This window comes from Solanum pennellii, chromosome 1 (genome assembly GCF_001406875.1).
Source record: "Solanum pennellii chromosome 1, SPENNV200".
Classification (NCBI taxonomy): Eukaryota; Viridiplantae; Streptophyta; class Magnoliopsida; order Solanales; family Solanaceae; genus Solanum; species Solanum pennellii.
Window position 1 is genome coordinate 97,782,450 of NC_028637.1, and position 20,916 is coordinate 97,803,365.

Here is a 20,916-nt window from a genome sequence, read left to right on the forward strand (position 1 = left end):
CCTCTGAATTTTTTTCTCTAATTTGATGTGTGTTATCATTTGTTTATCAGGTCGTACCTTTTAATTGTGGACATTTGCCTCAATAGGTCTTAAAATCTAAGGGTTCTTTATGTGTTTGATGCTGCGTATAACTATTTTATATAATTAACTTGATAGTCCGAATGAAAATTTTACACAATTTACAAATTCTTTAATTGAAATAGGGCTAAATTCATCTGAATTAAAATATTTTAATAAATATGTTTATAATGTTCAACGAGAAAAGCACGTGGGCCGCCATATAGCAGATATTTCTCCTACGCGGATATCATTTTTTCCCCCCCTAAAAATAGGATATGCAAAATTCATTCTATTTCTAGAAGGAAGAAGAATTTCTTGGTAACGAAAGAAAGTGGGAAGCTATGAGTAGTTTGTCTTGTCAATGGCTTTCTGGACCCTATGCCTATCCTTCTGGAAGATTCTGCAATCTCTCATCTTCCAACACTAGCACCTCTTCCCTAGCTGGCTTCACCATATATTGCAGCAATTCTCAATTTACACCTCGAGCTCCCGGACCCGGCCCCGAATCCTCGAAAAATGATCTCAAATTTGTTCTTCATGATGCTCTCGATGCGTCTGGTGTCAATACTACCCATGCCCGTGTATGTATTTTTGTTTTCGATTAATTTTTCATTAGATTCATATTTTGTTTGATTTTAGTTAGTCTCATATGAATGTGTGATCATTAACAGATAGCGAGAGAAGGATTCTGTTCACAAATTCGAAAATTATCAAATATTGAGAGAGAAACCTCTATTTGCATAAATAGAGGGGTTGATTTAGGAAAAGCTGCTCTTCATATAGCAGCTGAGGATGATTCCCTCGTTTCGCATTCCTCTGTTCCGCTTCCTGTGGATGATTTCTTGGAGAGATTGGATCATCTTTCAATGGGATACTGCTCGCGATATAGCTCTTCTTTTACTTCCTCTCCGGAGCACTTCATTCACTGTTTAGAAAAGTATTTGTACCTTAATAAGGTAATTAAGTTTATTTGATTCCTATCATGTTGCTTCGAATCGAGTTAATCTGTTTTAGTTATTTTGTTGAGTTCCCTGTATCTGTTTGGAAACGAATGCTTATTGATCAATTGTAAACTGCTTCACCGCCTTATATTGTATATTTGATATGAAGAAAGAAGCTTACCTGCTTCATTGAACAGTACCATCAAGTGGGAGATTAATAGAGTTCTCTTTTTTTTTAGCGTAAGAAGCATGCACTTGGCAGATTTTTTCCAATCTTGTAGAAAATTTCTACGTCAACATTCTGTTGCATACTGCCATGAATGACCATTATTTCGGAGTTAAGTGAACATGTCATTTACCTGCATTTTACTTGAAAAAGTCTTGCACAAGAATCCTATGGGGATCAGATACAAATAACCTGCTATGCCGTTCAACTAGATAAGATTGCAACATACTTACATACTAAAGAAGTTCCCTTTTCATGACTATGGCACAAATATTATTTAATCTGATTGTGATGCAATATCTCATGAGAGCAACATGAACTTGATTGTTTTTTTAAATCTGTTATCGGAAACCTGTTGAATATTTCAACTAGATGTTGTATCTTCTTGCTTGCATGTTGTTCCTTAATTTGTCGGGAGGAGATACTGTTTGCTTGATTGAAGTTATGGTTGGTCTTACTTCCTCTGTTGATTGACATTATCTTTCAAAATCCTGATATGGTTCAATTCACAGGGTTTCCGAAGGACTGGTGCGACAAATCAATCAGAGCCACGTGCTCTTTATCTTCACTCGGTGTGCCCCTTTACCGCTTCTATTTATTGTGTATACAACTATAGCCTTCATGTAAAACCAACAATTTTGCATTACTTCAGGTTTTAACACATCGCAGTGGTTCTGCTTCACTACTTTCCCTTTTATACTCAGAGATATTGAAGATGCTGCGCTTGTGGGGATTTTTAAGTTTTGATATTGAGGTTTTCTTCCCTCATGATTCTTCCAGCACTCCTCGAGGCTACTGCAAACAAAAAACTAAAGAATCTGATCAATCACATGTCATGACTACACAATCATTGCTAGAGGAGGTAAATTTCCCTGAAGAGTGTGATTGAATGTACTTCCATTTGATTTTCTTTCATTGTCTTATCATTTATTAACTGTGTGTTCTAATGTATTCAAAGAATTTCGTTTCCTTTTATATGAGAAAGAGGAGAATTTTCAAAGCTGTTTGTGGTTTCTAATTCACTTCAGTCAATATTTTTCATTAGACATGGCTAATCGTTCCACATATCAATTCAACAACTTCATTTTAGAGTTATTTGACCTGATTTTGTAACTGATTGAAAGAGGTAGAGACCGCTTTTACTTTATCATACCCTTATTAGCTGAGTTATCTTTTGGTTGCTTTGCTTTTATGTTGCTGGCACCTTTTTCTGGGGTCGTTTGGGACAGTTGATTTACTTACGTAAGAGGTATCCTGTTACTGTTCGTTCTGTTTCCATGACTGAGAAGATATTCTAAGAGAAACCTGGTAAAGCTACTTTTGGACAATATAGCTAATCTTCATTTCACAATGTGCCTTCAATGTAGTTACATTTTCTTGCTGTCATATTTCGAAAAGCTCTCCATCTAACTGTCAACAACAGCATACCCCGTGTATTCGCACGGGGTGAGGTCTGGGGAGGGTAGAGTGTACGCAAACCTTCCCTCTACCTTAGAGGTGAGGCAGAGAGGCTATTTCCAATAGACTTAAAATCAAATGTGCTTCAATTTGTTTATTTCTTCTTATAGTTGCTCCACGTCCTTATACAGATGCTGAAAGATTTGAAGGATGCTTTCTGGCCATTTCAGCTTGATCATACTAAGAGTCCTTTCCTGAGAGCAGCACGAGCTGCCAACTGTTCAGAAAGTACCAATGATTCCGATGAAAGGTGTTTCAGCGGTTGCAAAATCCATCCCTAAATTCCCTTCTTATACTATAAGACTACACTTGTTATCCCATCTTTTTATATCATTTCTTATTTTGCAACCCATCCTTCTTATATCATTCTCCATGCAGTGCATTCGAGCTTGCATCTGTCAAGGCTGCTCTGCATCGGCTAGAGCGTGGTGTTTGGACCAGTGTTCGTTTTGGGGATATGAGACGTGCACTCTCTGGTATGTGCATTCAAGTTTTTCCCTCTTTCCCATGAAGAAGTAGTTTGATAAGTAATAGTTGTACATTTGGGGTGTGTTTGGTACGAAGGAAAATGTTTTCCATGGGAAGTGTTTTCTAGGAATATAAATCGTTTTCTTACTTATTTTCTTGTGTTCGGTATGTAAGCAAAAAATATTATCCTAAGAAAAATTGTGTATAATCTAGATAAACACTATGGGAGGTGGGGGTGTGGAATGGTGAGGCTGGAGTTGAAGATGCGGTGTGTTAGAGAGTGAGGAGGATACAATCAATTGGAATGCCACTTTTAGGACTTGTTTTACCTACTTCCATTAGGGAAGTCATTTTCCTCATTTTTAAGGAATTATTTTTCCTAGAGAAAATGTTGCCAAATTTTTTTTGGCCAACTGAACATGTGAAAATTGAAAATGGTTCCTCCATACCAAACACACCCTTGGATGACACTCCAATAAATCTAGCTGTTCATATTATCTTTGTAAATTTCTATTGAAGTGATTGTTTGGATTCTGTAGATACAAGGGGTGAGTTTTTCAAGAACATGTTTATTGCTAAAAATAAGGCAGCTTAGTATGTTCTGTAAATAGTTACTATTGGAATTTTTTAGTTTTTGGTTGCAGTATTGATTTCCATGTGATGACAATAAGGATACAGTAGTTAGGAGTAGGTTCAGGTGTACTTTATGTGCCCTGTTTGGCTGCACAATATCAAGAGAAGGTACGCTAATCTTTGTTATTTCTTAAAATGTATTGTTTGGAGAGTAGGCTGCACTTGAAGCAAACAGAAAGTACCAGCAAATTAAACTAGATAACCTAATACCAAAGCTTTTCAAATGTGTTGCAACTCTACCAGTATGTCACTCCAAAATAACATTGTTCTAGGAACACATGCCATGCCAAGTGAAGCGAACATTTTTGTTGAAGTAGTCATGCATTTCCTTTGAACTAAACAAACCACGTTATAGCCAAAAGAGCATGATGTTGTAAAAATATACCTGCATTTCTCTTCCTTGATCCTTCACTCTGTTACAAGGGTTTGTCCTGGCCTCCGGTGTGACATGTATTCTTGTATTTCCACCCTTTTGTTGGCGGTGGTATGAGCATATCATCAGCCTTTTCAAGTGACTTCTGAGAAGCACATTAGTTTAACAAGGAAGCATACAATCGCTTCATATGATACTCCAAACAATCTCTTCTGCAGTCCTAAGTACATGATCAATGCAAAAGGATATGCACACAACTTTCGTCAATATCACTGCACTTGCAAACAATAGCTGAGAGAACCATTCTTTTATATTTGAACCTGCAAGTCTGAAGTCATTGCGATGAGTTACTTAGTTCTCAGAAATTGAGGAGGATGTGAAAACCTTCTTTGAGGAACTTTAATGTTCCATATAGAATAAGCCAAAGGGAAAGGGGTCTAAGGTTTTGAACCCCTTCCGGAAGTAGAAGAAGAGTTTGCATGCCATAAAGGTAAATGAATCTGAAAAAAGAAAGATCAGTACCTAACATTGTTCATTGTGTTCTGAACCATCTCACGACCTTCCTCACACCAGAAGCACATAGCTAGTCAGCAAGACAGAAGGAGGCTGTTCACGTCTTTGCTGAATTTTTGCACATAAAACAACAACTAACATAACTAATACCAATTTTGCTCAAGTTTTCAGCTGTCAGGATCACTCCTCCAGCCTTTCCATGATTCCATATTTTTCCGCTTTCACCTCCCTTCACGGTGCATGATCATCTGTCAAATTCCACATTGCATAGTTGAAGGTATACTTAAGTCAGATGCCTGCTGTCAAATTTCTTCTTCATGACTCCAGTGGAGCAGGCTTCATCCTAATCTGCGACGGTGATTATTTTGGACTTATACTGCTCTAAAAGGATGCATACCTGGTTCTTCTTTAAATACTTGCTGAAAAAGCAAGAAACCTTGGTTCTGTTTAATGAGTAATATTCCTTTAGGGAGTTCAGCTCATTTGTATTTCAATCCCACCCGACCTTTTTTTTTTTTTTTTGATGAAGTAAGTAGATTCATTTAAATCCCACCCGACCTATTATATTCAATGACAATGTTAGATAAGAAAGATCAAAGGTTTTTGAGGAGAAATACAGATGAACTTTCCCTGCATGGAAAAGACAATCACTCGTCTTCTTTTAGTATCTTGTTTCTTCTAAAAAGGGTGTTAGGACAGCCATTGACAGTGTATCGCAGCTCATATAATCCAAAAATAAGCTGGAAGATGATTACTTCTTCATGTTTCACTTCCATTTTAATATTTCCGCTGATAAGAAATTATGGTGAGCTTAACCATAAGTAAATTCAATCTTTTTTTGATGGTTGATATGTTTCTCCAAGCTAATCTAAAAAACTGGGGGATGTTTAGATTACTCCTTCAAAGTGATAAAAATGTTACCCAGTATGGCTTATATCAAATTCAGTTGAAGTCCTAACATGTTTTCTTGTGATATATCCCAGAGCCTTTTTATTAGTAAGTTGTCTTGTTGTCAGAACTTCACAATTAGTCTGGTCTATCTTTGCCTGTTATGATCATTATTCTCTTGTCAGCATGTGAACGTCTTATCCTCTTGCAAACTGAACCAAAGGAATTGAGGGATTATGGCGCTCTACTCTACCATTGTGGATTTTATAAGGAATCACTCCATTACCTCACAGTATACCAGGATGGTCAGGTAGTTTTCCTCTGCTCAGGTGACTGTTTTGTCTTCATTTTTATCATTGACTAACTTTGGAAAATTGCATGATGCAGAAGGAATCGCTTGATTTGATTGATAATGTGGAGGAAGAAGAAGCTCTGGAGAAATTAATGATTCGCCTTAACCTTATCTTGATGGAGGAAGGTTGGTCTCCCCCCACAGATAACAAAAGTTTCCTGCGCAACAACTCTGAGCCCTGGTAACACTTCATGATAAGCAGGTTCGGGTGTATTTTAAGTATTCACTTGTGGAATCTACCCCTCCGAAGTGTCTAAAAATGGACAAATCCTTTGTAGGATACTGTAACTAATGTATCAAAGAATAGGTTAAATGTAACACAAAATTCAGTGTCATGTGTATAGGAGAATGCTATAGTCCTGTAACTAATAAAATTATGATTAACGATTCCAATTAACTGATGGAATACTAAAATGCTTCGTGGCATAATATGTCTGTAATGACGAAAAATCAAGCAGAAACTTAGCTCTTCTTTAATTGGTTTCGACTTCTGCGAATAAATGGAGTATACGTAATTCTAACTGATCTTTTAGCCCTCTTTTATTTTCTTTCTTTTTGTGGTAACTTTTAGGGATTTATATATTATATAGCTGTCAGAATTTTAGGTATCGAGATAACAAGCAAATGTCTGTTCCAATTTCTTGAGAGATTGAGCTTGTCGGCAGTTCTATTAACTGGAGCACATGTAAGCAATTAAGACTTGCAATCAGTCAAACTTTGCATCACATCACTATAATTTACAATATTCAATTATTATAAAGAGTAGAGGATTCACAACAGGATATGTATTTCGTATCTGATTTTTATTTGATTTACAGATTTAATAATATAATTGAACAAACTTTCCCCTAATGTACTTATTTTTGTTGATTTTTTTTTTCCTTCAAAACTTGGAGATAAAACACTCCCTTTTGTTTTTAGGCTTTGAAATCAAGGCCTCTATAGTCTATACCCCCACTACAACCTTTAGTGGTCCTCCACTTCAAGGCTTGCTAACTTTGTAGTCATGTTTTGATTTTAAGAAAATTTCTTCTTGACAAGGTTTAGTCAACTTTTTTATTTAATAGTATGAGATTTCAATGCAACCCACTCTCCCACTACTGATTCATAGCTATATGGCGTGCACACATGTTCATAGAATCAGTATTTCTACAAACCAATATATAAGACAATTTCAAACTTGGAAGTCGGTCAATTTCTCCTCAGTTAAGACTTGCTAACATTTTCCATTCAAAATCTTGCAACAGATCATCTATTATATTCATTTTTTAAAGACTCTATTGACATCCAAGTAAATCGAGTTGGTCAGACTAATACAGTGGATTTCTCTTACTCTTATCATACTTTTGCTGCCCTGTAGGAGAGCATTACCCAAGCTAAAAGTATGAGTGCTTAAAATAAGATTCATTTGTGCATCCCTATATAGTTAACAACAAGGACCTTTGCCTTGAATTAGTAATCTTTATGTGTCCTCGAGATAAAGAGAGTGTTCTTTTTATCTTCATCTTACAATGGCAATCAAGAAAGTGTTAAAAGGCTCGTACCTAACTTGCTATATATTGTTATCCAAAATTGTCGTCCTCCATTACTCTTAAGTAGAGTCGCATGGAGTTTGACTATACTGCCTTTCAGATGTTTGGGTCAGCCAGACAGTGGTAGAGAGCTTATATCGGATCAGACCAGCAGGGTCTCCTCCTTTGACTNGTACCTAACTTGCTATATATTGTTATCCAAAATTGTCGTCCTCCATTACTCTTAAGTAGAGTCACATGGAGTTTGACTATACTGCCTTTCAGATGTTTGGGTCAGCCAGACAGTGGTAGAGAGCTTATATCGGATCAGACCAGCAGGGTCTCCTCCTTTGAATTGGGAACAATGTTCTCGTGTTTTCCTAGAGAAATTTGTTAAACGAGCAGGCTCACAAACAAGTATGCTAGACTTGTTACAACTATTGTATAGAAGTATAACATTTTGCCAAATTAAAGACTTCCAATTTCCTCTTTTTCCCCTTTGACGCGCTATACATGTTTATTCCATAAGTAGATTTCCAGAGACTCGTCACTCTAGATCAAAAAATTGGTTCGCAAGAAAAATCCACCCTACCTCAGCTTCACCCTTCTATTTTCATGTACAATTGGGTCAGGCAGGCTTAAAAATTACATGGCTGGACATTTACTCACAAAACTAATCTATGCCTTTCTGAGTTATGGATTATATGCATGTAACTCTATAGAAACATAAAAGGAAAAAGAAAGTCCAGTGCCCTTCTTTTGCCATGGCTGCTTGTCTTGATGGGGCACATAGCCAGAACCCCTCGTTCCAGGAGCAAGTGTCCGAGCTTTCATGACCATATAGTTCTCATCACTGCTGTGTGGTTAGCATGGTTACCTCAGGGAATACCGTGGAAGGCCTAGTAGCTTTTCTGAAATCTCAGGTGTCTTCTGCAAAAACTTGTAATATGAAGTCCCGAAAACGTTTTGAATACTGCTTGGGATCAACTGCCGAGATTGAGGTTGGATCATATTGAAATGCTTTATATGCATGTTCCAGCTTCTTGCTTATGTCATAATTCTGTAGTATATCGATTATACTAAAGAATATGATGACATCATAATACTGCCCTGTAGGCTCTCCCACTAGCTGTGCCTCGAAATCGCTTCTTCTTACTGTTAATTCAGCCTTTGCTGGCATGTTGATACCCAATCTAATGGAAGCCCACCTGCCAAAACCCAAGGGAGAAAAATAGGTTGTCCAGTCAAAATCCATTCAAGTTAACAGAGAAAATTGACAAATGATATCCTCATGAGTGCAGTTTACCCTGAAGGATCAAAAAGAAGATCCATGTCAGCCCTGGAAATTCGAGGAGTTGATACATCACCACTCTGGTCTGCATTAGCTGAAACAAAAGAAGAAATGAAAATCCTTCTTCATTTATCATGAAACCAGTGTGGAAAGACATGTATACCAGTAGGAGTCCGAACTCCAGAATTAAGCGTCTCAGTTGTGACAGGTTCACCAGAACCTGAAACTTCTCGGAAGTGAACTCCCACCAAAAGACTGTAGTCCATGATTCTCTCCTGTTCAAGGAAGTCACAGTCGCGGTCCACTTGCCTGTGGAATAGAATGTTCAGCATACTTTGTAAAAGGAGCAAAACTGAAGGTAAAATTCGGATGCTAAGCTACAATGATTACATGTCTATGACGGAACATCAAGAATAAAGCTCTATTGGGAAGATTTATGGTATGTCTGTCACCATTGCAGAAAAAATCATGCTTTTAAAGTACAGAGAAAGCGAAGAAAGAGACACCTGCAGAACTCTTGGAACCAAACTTTCTGCAGCCTGAATATAAAATTGAGATCCAAGTCCTTGAGAGTAGTAGTGGAGTCAATTTGAGATTCAGATTTCTCAGTAACACGGCCATGGGAAGAACCTTTCAAGTCAAAACGTCTGTGAATGGCATACTGAGTACAGAACAAGTTCCCCATTATGACAAAGCGAACCTGGTCATCAGTTGTTATCAAGGACAAACTCGATTAATAAGAAAAGGACAGACAAACTTGATGCAACAAAAGTATGAACTCGTCAAAATACATAGTTCTAGTTGTCTCATATACCTTCTTCTGGGCAGGTCCAGTCAATTTCACACAATGAAGACCAAAAAATTTAGTAACTAGAGTGTTCTCAAATGCTCGAACGTGATTGTAGTAAGCTGGAAGCATTCCTAAAAGAACCTGCAGTTGTGTGAACGAAGCCCCCATTAACTCATAGAAATGTTTTTAAGTAAACAGAGAAAATATGTGAGATATGATTCCACGATGCTTTGCAAGAGATTATTGGCTAGATTGATTAGAAAATTCACAAAGACACTGAAATGAAATTTGATTACTAAGAACTAGGCATCAGTACAGAGGCTTATCAATGATGCTGAGCATTCTACATAAGTATTATTTAGTATAAAGGTGAAAGGAGAAAAAGATTCAGACTGCAAAGATTTTCATTCTAACAAATGACAAGCAGAAATTTTACTTACTTTTACTTCTGCCTTCTTTAAGGTCTTGATCATGTACTTGTCATCGTTGGTCAAGTAAAAAAAGCTTCCACTTTTTCCCGGGGATGAGAGCTCTCGAAGTGCATCATTTCCACATATAGATATCATGTAATCAGCTGGATCCACTTTAAACAGTTTTCTAAGGGTCCTGAAAACATAGTTATATTTTCAGACTAAGTTCAACTGATGTTATAATGTTGAAACATTCTCAAAGCTATTCTGATGTGTCAATTGACGGTGCATGTGCAATGCAATATAATGGAACTGCAATGTTTGCACAATGTACCTGCAACAACACATTAAGCTGAGCAGTACTCAAACTTCGCTTCAGTTATGCATTTGAATTATAAGATATGTTAACGGAGAATTCAAAAATAGTCCATTTATTTGAGAGTAAAGTGTATCAACTCAACCTGAAAACTAACGGGCAGTAATCCTTCCATTTGAACTCACACGACTGGTGTGGAGGAGTATGCTTGGATCCTTCTGTTGGGAACTTTGTCCATACCTTTTCTTTAGTGTCAAAAGCTGTAGCTCTTAGATCAAGTGATGTAGCTGGAGCAGGCCTTCCTACAGAATGTCTGAGATGGCACCATAAATTAGCTACAAGCAGCAAGATATTGAAAAAGGCTATAAAGATCTAAAAGCACTGCTATGGAAAATGCAAGTTGTCCGTCCTCCTTAGATTTAGATACTCGAAACTTATATTTGTGCATCCAGTAAAGAATCCTTGCTACCAAAAATAAATATTATTAGGTAAAGATCCCAAAAAGGGATTCGTGTGTAACGTTCCAAAACCATCAATAGAGATTTAACCAACTTGATCTTTTATTCCTTATTTATTTTCCCAAATACAATGAAGATAGGATTAAGAACCACAAGAAAAACAGTGGTTAGCAATAAAACCAACAGCTTTAGACAAGAAAAAAACAGTTTTATTCAATTCAAATGAATACCTTATTCCCAGCTGCAAATTAAGCATGAGCTCATAGTTTTTATGCCCTTTTGATATTGTTGTTCCTGGCTTCTTGTGGGGTTGAATTTTGATGCAATGTGGTTGAAATCCTCTTGAATTATCTGAATCATCAGTTCGAATGCTTCTGGTTTCTTCACTTGACTCTCTTGGTTGTTCTGATAATACACTATTTGAAGCTGCATCAGTTTCCGACCCCCAACTGTAGCCATCTCCATTGCTCAACCTCCCATCCACAGAATTTCGCTTAGGTCCTGCATTATTTGCTTTTGGAGACTTTGCTATTGGCAACTTCTGCAGAAATTCCCCTTCACATGGCCAAGCAACCATTTTTTGTGAAGGGTAAGCTGATATTCTTTCACCAGGACTAATCTGACATCCTAGTAGATCATTTGAATACACATCCTGAGGATCCCAATCGAAAGTACCTGTTTGTGAACCTGAAGGATAATAAGTCCCACTCTGCTCCCTAGAATCCTTACTCCAAATACCAACATAAAAACTCCCATCTGCCCATCGAAACGTGCCATTCCCTTTAGGAAATCCATCTTCCCAAGAACCATCATACCTATTCCCACTAGCCCAAATCATTGTACCATTACCATTCATTTTCCCATTTCTCCATTGTCCAATATATTGATTCCCATTGATCCATTGATATCTCCCTTGTCCATCTGGCTGCCCACGACGCCATTCTCCTTCATAATGATCTCCATTCACATAATCCCTTGTTCCTTTACCATGTTTCATATTGATCACCCAAGAACCTCTATACGTATCATTCGAGCACCCTGTATAAGTCCCTTCACCATCCATATAACCATTCTTGAACTTGCCTTCATAGGTTGCACCAGAAGGCCAACTGAACTTTCCCTTCCCCATTGTCTTCCCTTTAACCCAATCACCAACATACATACAACCATCTGACCACAAATACTTCCCCTGTCCATTGGGGCAGTTATCGCTCCATTTCCCCGTATAAATATCCCCATTGTTCAATATTTTCTCTGCATAATAAACCTCACCAGGGGCATCAAGGTCATCATCAACATGTGCCACTGACATTGTTGTAAAAATGATGTTTTTGGCTCTTTTCTTTGCAGTTGCTTTCTTTACTGTGAAATCCCTACAGGCCTTCAAAATGCCACTAAGTTCTTTGTTCATCTCTCAACAATAATCCCTTTTAAAAATTTCTCCTTTCCCTTTTAAATTCCACCAATAACCCCTTATCTCAACAATAATCCCTTTTAAAAATTTCTCCTTTCCCTTTTAAATTCCACCAATAACCCCTTTTCCTTCCTCCTTTAACCCAAATCAATCTTCATTTGAATCACCAATGTGAGCTTCACATGAACATCAACAATCATTTCTATAACTACCCAAGATCAAAAAACACAAAAAAAATCCAATCTTTATTGTTATATCATGTTTTGGGCTCATTTCTTGAAAAAACTCTGGATTTTCTTTGGTTTCTAAATATACCAAATTGATGGAGAAGCTAGCTATTGTATTGGAAAAAATAAAAAAAAGCTGGCTTTGCAAATTAACATTAGAAAAAAAAATGAACCAATTTTTTCTCTTATGTTTCTTAGATTGATTTGCTGAACTGGATTTATCTTTTTGTTCCTTTTTTCAGCTTTTCAGGAATTTGGTGTATTAGGAATACTTTGAAACAGAAGTTGTTAGGTTGATGGAATAGCAAAAGAGCTGAACAAATCAATGACTGGTTTTTTATTTAGTTAAAGCTCTTTTTCTTTTTTATATGTTTAAATTAAAAAAAGAAGAAAGGAAAAAAGAAAATTAATATCTCTCTTTGTTCTTTTACTTTTAAAAAATTAAAAATTAAAAATAATAATAATAATGATAATAATAATAAATTTTGTATATTTGTGATTGGATATGAATTTTCAACTTGTCAACTAAAGGGTGAACAGCAGGGTATTCTTTGTCTCCGAAATTGGCTCCTAAATCCACTAAAACACCTGACAATTGGATGAATGAAAGACATGTTAGGCATTATGTGTTGCCCAAATTATTTTCCGGTCTTAATTAGGGCTTTCCGACCCCACATATAATATTAAGATTTTGGGGTAACCAACCTGACTCATCGTATCGTTTCATTCTTGATTAGAAATTTTAAATTTAAGTAAAAAAATTTTGGAACGAAATATTCTATAGTGTGCAATCTGAATTAGTTGAGACTTGTATCTGTTTCAATCTATTTAAAAAATAATTTTAATTTTTCATGAGATTTATTAAGACCATAAAATTAAATGATATATTTTTAATTTGAACTATAATATTTAAAATTCTTTGTCAAGTTAAAATAAGATATAAATTGAAATGAAAAATATACATATTAAATAAATGTAATATTTAATATTTAGCATCATAATTTTAGGACCAAATGTATATTATATCGAATCCCGGTAACCAAACAACTCCTAATTATCTTGTCGACCTTTTTACCATAATATTGAAAAGGTGTTTTGGTTTATCGTTTTCTGTAATTTCTATGTATTTCTGCAACTATTTGGACAACATTTGCTTTTGGACATTATAAATAAGTTATGTTTAAACGTGAATTTTCATTTAGAAAAAAATAAATAAAATTGGAACGATCCCTTTGTGGACATAATTCACTTTAAATTAAGTATTTTACTTGGAAGTTCAAAAAATTAAGATTTATCATTTGCATATACAAAATAACTTTTTTTTTGTTGCAATTTGCAAATATTCGTAAAATCAGATAAGTATTTGAAATAATATATACGTCCAAGGGAACTAATACACTATTGAATTTCATTGCATGTAATATGAGGTAAGTGTTATTTTTGATAGACCTTCGTCTGTAATGATCATTTTTAAATTTTAATGCAAATTAAATATATTTAAGGATTGTCTTTTCAAACTAATATCTCCACGAGAAATCAAATTAAATTTCTATTTCAGTATTTGAACCTGAAACCCTTATTAATTTGAAACATAGGGTGCAACTATTAGATGCTATATATGTGGTGGTTAACTGAAAATATCAAGAACTTTAATTAATTAAGATTAAGAATCTAATTCAACCTACGTCAATTCATATTGTTATTTAAGAAAGAAAACATATAGTATATATATATAACTAGTAGATAACAACATAAGTCTATATTTTATTTTATTTTATTTGTAATGAAGAGTGAGTGGTGAAGCAGTTTTGACATCCCTTCCCCACGTTTTACAGGGAATATAATATACTTTATTTGTTATTATTATATAATAATACTAATTATATCGTCTCCTACCCTAATCTCATTTAATAATATATTGGATTTAATTGAAGAAAAATTCTTCATTTTGTTATGAAGAAATGCAACGCAGGTTGTGCTCATCGTCACTAGTCTACAACAATTAACAATATAATTCATATTTAGTGACACTCTATGATATTAAGACAAACTTAAGTGATTTTTTTTTTAATTATAAAAACTAATTTATGAACTTTGACGTAATAAAATAAAAGTTGACTGATCATTGTAAAAAGGTTAATGCTATAATTTTACTTATGAATCCAATAGAACCTCGTAAATTTGGTCTAGACCTTACACTTGTAGTCTAGGAAGCTGCCTTTCATTATTTCAATAATAAAACTCATAAACTTAAATTTATAAGTTATAAATTACCCAACAAACTTGCACCTTAGATTAATTAAAAATTTATCATAAATGTGAGTTGAATTGTTGAAATAATGCTTTCATCTATTCTTTTAGATCATTTTGTTGTGGTTGGTCATTAATCTTTGATGAATCACAATTGAAAAAGTTAGTTGGTAGTTACTCAAACTTTAAAGTGAATTAAAAAATAACTTTAATTTGTGCAAAATTATTAGTGATAAGTCATTACCGACAGTATAATTGACAATCGATGTTTCTCAAATTAGCGAATTTAATTTTTTTTTTAAATATGAATATGTTAATATTTTTGTTTATGATTACTTGTCACTGTTTGACTTGACACACTCATTGAAAGATAAATTATTGGTAAAACTAACCCTATTAAATGATGTTATCATTAAGAGTGTGTTTGGCATGAAGGAAAACATTTTCTGGAAAATGTTTTTCAATTTTCTCATGTTTGGTTGGGACAAAAATTTTGGAAAATGTTATTCTAAATCAACTCATTTTTCTCAAAATTAAGGAAAACGACTTCCCTTCAAAAATTAAGAAAAACATTTTCCAAAACAATCCTCCAATTTCAAATTACATTTTTTTTTGGAAAAAACATCAATTTTAAAAAAATATTTTCAATTTCTATTTTATTTTTTCACCCGATCCCTGAACCCCCCACCCCCCACCCCCTCCTCAAAAATTTAATTTTGCTTTTTAAAAATATTTTCACCTTCAAATTTTTATTTTTAAACTCCTACCCCCCCACCGACCATCCCAAACACACCCTAAGCCTTGGAAAATATTTTATCGGATAAATATTAATGTTTATGGTAAAATATGAAGAAAAATAATTATCTTCTAAATATGTCAAAAATGCCAAGTAAAAATGAAAATTTATTTTACAAAATTAGGTGACAAGTAAAATGTACGGATGAAGTATTAAAAAGAAGAAGATGTATTTAGTGAAAATTGATCCCTATGATCTATACTACCATTTAGTGTTCTTATAAAATGACAAACATACAATCTTATATTAATTATACAAAATAATTTATAAAATATCTAATTTTACCAACAAAAAAAAACTACGATTTCACGTGCCGATTAATTTAGACAATAAATTTGGCCTTGCTCATCGTACTAATTACTATGAAAGGAGAAGTAAACAAGAATAAAAAGCCTTATTTGAATTGTTTGGTCCCTCCAACGTGCGGCCCTTTATTAATCATAATCGTCAGGGCCCCGACATTGTCCTTTTGAGGAGACAGGTCACTTATTAAGGATTAATTGATGATTAAGACAACAATTTATTTTACTCTTATCTACCCTTCTCCAAATAAATTTTACCTTTTCTGTTTTATTTTGCGTGTCACTTTTTAGATTTTAAGATTTAAATAAGTTTATTTTTTATTGTAAGTTTTTCATAAATATTTCAAATTATTAATTATTGTGACTAATAATATATTTTACGTAGTTTACAAATATATAAATTTCATTTCAAAAGAATTTAAAGATTTTATGCCAAATTACCGATCAAACTTAGACTGTTTAACCCTCAAAAGAACGAAAAATATTACATAAATTAAGACCGAGCGTGTACAAATTACAGTTGACTCCCTTCAAAGTTTTCATTTGCTGTAAATGCCTACTCCAAGAGCCACCTAATTATAATAACAATATACTAATGTTCATTGTATTTATATATAAACGAATAATAATAATAATAATAATAGCATATCCTTAGTTTGAAAAGACACACAATAACACTAATAATTACTTCATCCGTCTCAACTGTCAATTCACAAGGGATAATTTAACTTGATATAATTTTTTTCAAAAGAGTGAAGGGTAAAAACATATATACTTGTAGTATTTTAATTTTATATTTACACCATTAAGAGTATGAGTTTTCTATTTGAATGATCATTGATTGTTTAGGAAACACAAACATACTCGATGCGGACTAGACGAACAAAGAGAATACAGTACACACGGATCATCAAATGTTTTAGGTGTGTTTCACTTGATGACAGTAATAATTCATATATGAAACTTTTAAAAGAATTGCATATATTAAGTGTATTTTTGACTTTCACTCTTTAAAAAAAATAATTAAAATTTATAGTTTAAATCACTTTTTGACTATTTATATGATTATAAATCATTTTGTTAAGGATAAAAAGAAATTTTTCAAATTAAATTATTTTCAATTTTAAAAAATAACTATTTTGGGGGGAATAATTACAATTAAAAACTGGTATATATCCAATGTGGTATCTATTACTTTGCATTATATCCTAGATTTTGCCAAATCCACATTAATTTCAATATAGAACCTCAAGCTTAACTTATTAGGCTAACTAAAAGAAATTTCCAATCCCATTTTTTATATTTATATTATAGTTCGATTAACTAATTAACAATAATAATAAAAAAAAGATTGCATAGACAATTTCTCTATGAAACTTGATACCCAAATTTTAAAATATTAGGCAAAATGTTTATAATGTTGATGTCTAACACGTACAAGGGTGAATAGGTAGATAAATATTAATATTCATAGTTGGTCTCTATGACAATTCAATATCAAGAATTTGTAATTACTTTTCGTTACAAAATAAGCATTATCTTAGTAAAAATTGTATCCGTTAAGAAATAAAAATTCAATGGATAATTTACTAAATTATCCCAAAAAATTGGAAAATTGAAAACTAGTACTCCCTCCGTTTCAAAGAGAATGACTCTATTTTCTTTTTAATCTGTTTCAAAAAGAACGATCCTTTCCTTTTTTGGCAACATTTTAACTTTATTTTTCCGCATGGCATGTTTAAGACCATAAGATTACAGGGTATTTTGGTATATTTGACATAACTTTAAATTAGAATCACAAGATTAAAAAGTATTATTTCTTTTCTTAAACTCCGTTTCAAGTTAAACCAGATCAATCTTTTTAAAACGGAGGTAGTTAAAGTATAGTTTTATTTTTTGGTCTTTAATTCTTAGGATAACACTTGTGTTAAAGATAAATTTCTTTTGGCTAATGATGTATTTTTTTATTAATAATTATTTGTAATATAAGTTATTCTTTCTTATAGATAAAACTTTTGTGGGAATACGCTCTTTGACGTGGAAGCTTATTGATCAGTCAATGGCAAACATGCAGGACCAATGAATAAATTTATATATTCTCTCAAGAGTAAATAGCACAACGTAAAAAAAAAACATAATAACTCAAATTTATTTTTGTGACGGCTCAATCTACTAATAATATTGTTTGCTTTAAGCTCAAAGACACACACAACGTTAAAATGTATACTCGTATGCAAATTAACATCTCTCCTCACGTATTTTGCTAGTTTTAAACTTTTTATTCTAAATTAGGATGTCAAAGTGTCTTCCTTTTTTCCCCTATTGTTTGTAGAACTATGAAATGAAACTAATATCCAAAAAAGAGGAGGAACGTTACATATGTGTAACTATATTAAAGGACAATTGAAATATAATATCGAACCAATCGATAAAGTAAATCGAAAAAAATATTATTGAGTTGTTGTTATTGGGTGATTGGGTTATTGAATTTTTAATGGATTTATAAAAAAAAGTTATTGGGTTATTGTTTCGATATCGGATTTTACTATTGGGTTATTGGATAAACCGATAACCCAATAAGATAGTAATAATTTACTATTTTACTCTCCCTAATAATTTAATATATAACTAGACACTATAACTATATCAAATTATTAATACTCTATCTACTTCACACTAGGCCGCTTTACTAGTTTTTATTGTTTACTAAAAACCTAAAAACTAATGTAAGGTTTTGCAATTGTAGATTTTGATTTTAGTTTTAGTTTAGTCTTGTTGGACTAGTTGATTTTAGTTTTAGTTTGTAATTGTAGGTTGTAGCATTTGCAAGTTTGTAAAGGTCCGTATTATGTTATGGCGGTGACATGTAATTATAACATTTGTACTATATTTAGCTAAGTAAGAAGTCATATAATATTTTACGGATATTTTTTTATTGGGTAAATCGAAAACAAAACGATAACTATCAAAGATCGATAAAGCGAAAACCAATAAATAATATCTTATTGGTTTGTTATCGGGTTAACTTATTTAAAAATCGATAAACCGAACTGATAATACATAAAACCGAACCGAATCGACTGATGCACACCCCTAATTAGTGGGAGTGCTTCACCTTTCATTAAAGGTCTCGATTTTGAGCCCTATGAGGGAAAATCTTGTAATTAGAAGCGTCATCCTCAAAAAAACCCTGCAGTACGCGATCTAAATTTAATCGAAGCTTTAATGTGAACTTCGGACACCAAATAGGAAAAGAAAAGGACAATGGAAGAAAGATAGTAACATGTGATGAAAAGAAGCATTGTCCAGAGGCAATAGGAATCTGTATAATTTGGAATAGCAACTTCACTTCACCTTAAAATTGTCTCTATGTCTTCCTCAATTTTGTCTCAATAATATATTTCCCCATTTATTAACGATGTCTCGTCGGTAGCTATATTTCCACCTTTCTCAAATACCATCTTGTCTCCTCCTCACTTCACTCTAATTTAGTTCATCATATTAAAAATATAATTTTATTTTTCATTTTACTATATCAAGTAGTTGTTTCTCAAAATCTAAGATTATATATTAATTAATATGAATGTTGTGATAAAATATTTATATTAACCAGTTTTTAAAAGAAAATGCAATATCAAAGCTAGTAAGCAAATAAAAGTGAACGGAGAAAATATAATCCATCAAAAGTTTATAATCAGTCTAGGCTGTACTTTTTTTTTTTAGATTAAAGCTGATTGTGGATGGGATGAGTAATGAAAAAGTTGGATAATTTAGAGAGAGAAAATGATATTTGATTTTTGTTAAGGTTATCATTTCAGTAAAAAATGTTTAAAGTTTAAGTTTTGGTTAATCAAATAAAACTTTAGTAAAAGATTTTAAAGTTTAGTCTTGTGAAGTCTATAAATTCAATAAATAATATCTGAAGTTGATATTAATAAGTCATACCGAATTTCAGGCAAAAATGTTTAATGTTTGGCGTTCGCAAAAGCTATATTTCAGACAAACATGTCTAAAATTTGAAAAATTTTAATCGCATGTGTTTGAATTTGTTACCAAAAGAGATAAAATTACACCACAAACAAAAAATTAAATAACGATTTCAAAAGCGAAATTTGCACTTCCCCCAATTATTTGTTCACTATCATAATTCAAAATTGTTGATAATGGGCTGGGCCCTTGATTGCCAGGAGAACGAATTAATTCTGCCGAAGTGCATTCGGCCCATTTCGTTGATTTCTCCTTCTTCCTTTTCATCTTTTGATTGTAATATTTACAGATCCATTTTCTAATTATTTTGATTATAATATTTCATTATTATGGAATATTACTCCTTTGCTCCTCTTTTTTGTGACATGTGACGATGTTTGATTGAACACAAAATTTCAAAATTATATAATTGTCGATTGAGAAAAATGAACGGATGTATATATAAATATTGTATAGATCATGTATATGTGTGTATATATGTCTTTAATACATAAATATACATCATATAAACACAGTATATACAATTTATTCAATATTAATACATTACATTACATATATATATGTTATTACCATTTCGACAAATTGTGGTAGGCAGTAAAACATCAAATAAAGAATGTCCGGGTCTAGATGTGAAGGGTATGAATAGAATGAATCTTACATCGGCATAGGATGAGAATCATGGGCTCTTAATAAAAGATGAACAATCATTTTCCCTTTGAGCCAGTTTATGAGTGTGAGTTAGACTTAATTGAACAATATCAATTTTTATTAAAATATGGTATTATGATTTTTAAGATAATATTTGTTCTTTATTGAAAATGATAATTTGTATCAAACTTATCTGTACATCAGCTTATGATTTTTGATACTGATAATGAATGTCATTAATAAAGATTCTACATGATTCGAAATTAACAAATATGTTTGATGGATTACTTTTATAGTTTTTAGAGCTTATAAATATATAATTAATACAATTGAATACTTTTAAAATTTTAGAGCTTATAAATATAATAATTCATGTGAGATACTTTTCAAATTTATTATCAAACACGTTTTCAAATTAATATTTGAACATCTATAATTATAGGGGAGTGGGGACTCTCTAGATTGAAAAAAATGCTATATTAGTGATGTAAGAAAGAAAAAGAAACTAACATCTCTTACCTCTATTTCTATACATTCCGACTAATATCTCGTTTGGTCAAATAAAATATTTCCAGCTTAGAATAATGAAAGAGTATGACAATAT

General features: G+C 32.9%; 2 protein-coding genes across 3 annotated transcripts; one reads left to right on the plus strand and one right to left on the minus strand.

The window, feature by feature from the left end:
* Window positions 1-292: 292 nt before the first annotated feature.
* LOC107008286 lies at window positions 293-6,389 on the plus strand. Of its 2 annotated transcripts, none has more exons than XR_003578006.1 (8): window positions 293-641; window positions 732-1,016; window positions 1,740-1,799; window positions 1,880-2,089; window positions 2,817-2,935; window positions 3,064-3,161; window positions 3,785-3,894; window positions 5,746-5,870. XR_003578006.1 is itself a non-coding variant. In XM_015207259.2 (8 exons), the coding sequence occupies exons 1-8, from the start codon at window positions 402-404 to the stop codon at window positions 6,095-6,097; spliced, it is 1,287 nt and encodes a 428-aa protein (XP_015062745.1). In that variant the 5' UTR covers window positions 302-401; the 3' UTR covers window positions 6,098-6,389. The 2 variants fall into 2 exon arrangements, 1 of the variants encoding a protein (XP_015062745.1); XM_015207259.2 differs by lacking the exon at window positions 3,785-3,894 and adding an exon at window positions 5,948-6,389 and having other exon boundaries at window positions 302-641.
* Window positions 6,390-7,881: 1,492 nt separating this feature from the next.
* On the minus strand, window positions 7,882-12,720 carry LOC107012129 (phosphatidylinositol 4-phosphate 5-kinase 6-like). The gene is made up of 9 exons (XM_015211873.2): window positions 12,216-12,720; window positions 10,919-12,151; window positions 10,376-10,543; window positions 9,945-10,110; window positions 9,529-9,645; window positions 9,221-9,414; window positions 8,878-9,023; window positions 8,730-8,808; window positions 7,882-8,631 (listed from the first exon to the last, which is right to left on the minus strand). Exons 2-9 carry the CDS (start codon window positions 12,097-12,099, stop codon window positions 8,343-8,345), a joined length of 2,340 nt encoding a protein of 779 aa, XP_015067359.1. The 5' UTR covers window positions 12,100-12,151; window positions 12,216-12,720; the 3' UTR covers window positions 7,882-8,342.
* Between the last annotated feature and the right edge of the window lie 8,196 nt (window positions 12,721-20,916).